This window comes from Sphaeroforma arctica (genome assembly GCF_001186125.1).
Source record: "Sphaeroforma arctica JP610 unplaced genomic scaffold supercont1.18, whole genome shotgun sequence".
Taxonomy (NCBI): Eukaryota; class Ichthyosporea; order Ichthyophonida; genus Sphaeroforma; species Sphaeroforma arctica.
Genome location: NW_014040540.1, coordinates 184,534 through 188,911, shown reverse-complemented (window position 1 = coordinate 188,911; position 4,378 = coordinate 184,534). Strand labels below are relative to the sequence as shown.

General features: G+C 44.4%; 2 protein-coding genes across 2 annotated transcripts; one reads left to right on the top strand and one right to left on the bottom strand.

The window, feature by feature from the left end:
* Positions 1–312: 312 nt before the first annotated feature.
* On the bottom strand, positions 313–1,815 carry SARC_00565 (hypothetical protein; the record flags this gene model as incomplete). The annotated part of the gene is made up of 3 exons (XM_014305750.1): positions 313–998; positions 1,157–1,381; positions 1,415–1,815. Coding segments are annotated over 3 exons (1,312 nt in total), but the record flags the coding sequence as incomplete, so codon positions are not given.
* Positions 1,816–2,381: 566 nt separating this feature from the next.
* On the top strand, positions 2,382–4,097 carry SARC_00564 (hypothetical protein). The gene has a single exon (XM_014305749.1). It carries the CDS (start codon positions 2,440–2,442, stop codon positions 3,685–3,687), a length of 1,248 nt encoding a protein of 415 aa, XP_014161224.1. The 5' UTR covers positions 2,382–2,439; the 3' UTR covers positions 3,688–4,097.
* Positions 4,098–4,378: the final 281 nt, after the last annotated feature.

The window sequence follows — 4,378 nt, the reverse complement described above, 5'->3', positions numbered from 1 at the left end:
TTATTGACCATTTCCAAGAACAAATAAGTTCCACTAGCTTGTTCACCGAACTCTTTTCGTAGGGCCGTTGATATCCCTATCGAAAATAGCAGGAGAGCAGGGGCAACTTGTTGCCTCTCAAGCGTACTGGGCCAAACAGTTACACGTTTGATGCGCACAGGGGCTGTAAAGACTGCATAACTTTCGAATCCACTGAATATCACAAATTCCTCCGGGCAAAGTATATCCTGTAGATAACGTCATTGTTGGATACTTGAAGACGTATCCTTTACGAATTAAGTTATTCCGAATACACTTAATTATGTGTATAAGTCAGTGTAATGGGAACAATTTATGGCCATTGACATCAACACTGCTTGGTAGTGACTGTTGAGGTAAAGCCAATCGGTGACCAGGTGGTTCTGGACTTGTATCGCAAAGAAGTAGCATCCTGCAAGCCTTCCTATTTACGGCGCTTCCATCAAAAATAATTGGACACACAATAGCGCCGGCTTCTGGGGCTTTGGCAATCGCCGTCGACATGTATCCATTTAATGGTTCGTCTGTCATCTTAGATACACGTTTAGACATTAAATTCATGGAAAGCTTTCGTCCGCTGACCGGTTTCAATAAAAAGGTTTGCACATGGTTGGCGAGCACCTCCGGGTCATTATGAGCTGGTCCGTAGAAGCCAGTCTTATGTGCAAACTGATTCGTAGGTCTGATATTGACCTCGTCGACATGTATCATGAATACAGCATCACGTACTATACTGGCTTTATCTTTCTGAGTTGAAAACTGTGCTATCGCTAGTTCCTGTTTTTGCTTACTGTCAACTAGCAATCCCTTATCCGTACCAAACTTGTTTATACTACCATTTGCACGCATGCGGATGATAGATGAGAGCACCGCAGCATGTGCCGAACCAGGACCCGCAAATATACAGTCGGCGGGAAGTGCATTACAATTTATTTGTGAGAACAGAGTTCTGGCATCAGGCGGAACATAAACAGTGAATTCTCACGTGTAAGTATGTAGAATTCAGGCTTCTTAATATAAATGTGATGTGCAAACGCCAGCACAAAAGAGCTCACAGGGAAACGTCGTTTATATCGACTTGTTTCTAGCATTTCTACTTGCTCTGCAAGAAAGTAGTAGAATACTGCTCTATCTTTACCAGTCACACTTTCCATTAGGTAATTACCTCTCTCCCGTAATATAGCGCAAACTGATTTAGAAGTTTGGACTGGTTCAGTGCAGGGTACCAGTATATCTGTTGTGTCTTCAACATGATGAACACGTTGCAATATACCGCTATATGTATTTGTGTCATCGAGTATTGCCTCAACATATGTAACCGACTCCACAAAGCTTTGCTTCGCATCATAGCATGTACTCTTTACTGAACAATGCGAAGGAGTGTAAACTGACACACTTACAAATTCACGTTCTGTACTGGGTACTAAGTGTATGCGCTGCATTAACGGAGTTTCACTGATCTCGGAATAGATAGATCGTGTAAGAAGTAAACGTTGGTTTTGGTGCTGTTCCTCAACAGCCCACTGTTTGTGTAAACGGGGTAGTGATGAAAACAAGTTCTGAAAGTCTCCGATCATATCTTGTTCCATGTTGTATCTAACACTTCCTCGATACACCTCATATCCTGCACACGCTCTCTTTCGCGCTCGTTCAGCTGCTTCATTCGTCTCTAATAACTTTTTTGTTGTACCTATCGGCTCAAGCGTGCACAGTTCGCTATAGTAGATCAATAGTCGTTGACGTGCTTTTTCCTCAGTTACGGGCGTACCATTGGGTGATAGTGGTTTCAAATACATAGTAGGTGCGGCCCCTAGTACCGTCACTATATCCCCATTTTCCTTTGTAACAAGCACGGTTCTATGAAAATGTATAGAGCATATTCGGTGATCATTACGCTCCCAATACGCCTTTGCTACTTGCGCAGATGACAGAGAATCGTCAGCTTCGAATTGCCGAAAACAAGCCTCTATCCAAACTTGTCGCATCTCATTGTTTATCTCGATCTTCCGCCTTGCTTTCTGTGCAGCCGTCCCTGGTCTCGCCTTATTGAAAGCTTTGTGGCGAGGTATCCGAAAGAAGGATACTTTCACCCCATCACGAACACCACCGGTTCTATTGCCGCACGTAGCTACACAACCTCGGGCCCGGATCGAGGGTTATAGGGTTTTTGATATCTTTTACCACAAAATACTATAAAAAAAAGTATTCAGTGTCGTGTCAAATATCGAATGTCGAATGTCTACTACAGACACTGCCTCCTAGGCTCCTCCAGCTGGCCATACATAGTCGAGCATTTTCTCTTGTTTGTGCGTGTCGGTGTGGACTGTTGCTATCCCAATTGTTCACTAACAATCACACCTGCTCAGTACGCCCCCGCTTGAAAACAGCTACACTCATATTCTTCTGTTTGAATCAGGCATTATGCCAGACCCTTCGGAATCGAGGGCTCATACGACGGTACAGTATTCCGTGAGCAGAGGTGTAACGGTAGTCAAGATTGGAGGGGCGGCACTGACGAATAAGTCGACGTTCGAAACGATTAACACAGTTGTATTTACTGAGGTGGTCTCACAGATAGTGCAAGTATGGGGTCAACAGCGTGGAAAGCTGATTGTAGTCCATGGTGCAGGATCCTTTGGCCACTTCCAGGCCAAGAAATATGGCGTACAAACAGGTACCTCGAGATGGGATGAGAAGAAGCAACGGAATGAGAATAGTATACAATCAAACACAGATACGACAACAAGTGATTTAGCAGAACTCAGTATGGGGTTCTGTCTTACAAGGCAGTCGGTGACCAGGTTATGTACTTTATTTGTTGATGCGTTGATTGTCGCGGGTATACCTGCCGTATCTGTGCCGGTGTTGCCCATGGTATTTACCTGTGATCGAGAGCCTGTCTCGTCTCGGGACAGTATGCAGTGTGTGAATATGCTGCTGGCAAGAGGTATGCTTCCGATCATGCATGGAGACGCTGTGCTAGATACAGCCCAGTTCTGTTCCATTCTCAGTGGAGATACAATACTACGCGAATTAAGTGTAAACAAGAGCTACAATGTGAGCTCAGTAGTGTTTATGACCAACGTCTTGGGCATATACGATCGCCCTCCTCATCGTTTGGACAAAACAAACACACCGCCAGTTATCCAAGTATCTGATATGCACTCGATGTCCATACATGAAGGAAGTAGCTCTGATACTACAAGCGGCGAAACTATATTTGATAGAAATAGTATGACATTTACACATGGTGATCAATCAGATCATATAGGCGGGAGCCCTCGATTATTGAGACATGTTACTGTTTCCAAATTAGGCAGTAAGGTAACAATCTGGAACGGGCACCACCTTCAACGCAAGTGTTCCACCCCACGAATTGCACTAACTGATACAGACCAGAACCTCACGAACATTGTACTAGGCGCTTCAAGGGATACAGACGTGACGGGAGGTATGAACACGAAGATCGCGGAGGCCAGGGCGATTGCAGATGCCGGCGTGCCTGTTATTATAGTTGAAGCAGGTACTCAACATTCCCTGCAGGCGCTGAGAGATGGTGTGGCGATTGTTCGGAGAATAGAAGAGACTGGAGGTGATGTGGGTGAATGGAGGGGCACGGTTGTGTCTAGTACGGATATGAATGTGGATTGCATTACGGATGGGAATTGAAGCTGTGCTACGCAGGGCTACAAATTATAACTGGTTCTTATAAATTCAGATGACCGTGCTCTTCTGTACGCTACCTATGGTGAATGACTTTATTAGTCATGGCGAGGGCATGTGAGGTTCGCAACCAGGATAGTCTGTTGTTTATCTGCGCGAATGCCAAGCGGGCGATATGCAAAGTATGTGTCTGTTACACTCAGGTGGGTAGTCAAATATAAGTGGCGATTTTCAAGATCTAGCAAGATGAATTTACACCAAAAACCCGAGCTACACATATGTACTTAATGAATTCCGGAAATATTGCTCTACGTACGGGATATAAAAGTGGTTGAGCTGCAGAACTTGTACTTGTCATATTCTCTGGGCTCAATATGCCGTATAAAGCACAATCTGTCGTTCCTAAGTGCGAGTCTGGGAGCTGTTAGTTTTTTTTAACGTGCGAAAGGCCAGCGGCAGCGGATGTCTTTAACTCTATACCACACAGTCAAAGACGCCTATTTGGGTTGTCTATAGTTGCCAAGTGCAAAAGTCATATCATGCATAGCTTTTCAGCCAAGAACAAGAGATCAGAGACAGTTGTAAAATAATATAACCTACACGATAATAATTGAAAGCAGAGACAACATTACAGAATGAGCCTGGTCCGCTACCAGTGTGCAGTACAATAGGTAGCAAATGATACAACCTAAAACAG

What these genes read in the sequence shown, in the direction of transcription:
- SARC_00564 (XM_014305749.1), top strand. Translation starts at nt 2,440, where the DNA reads ATGCCAGACCCTTCGGAATCGAGGGCTCATACGACGGTACAGTATTCC.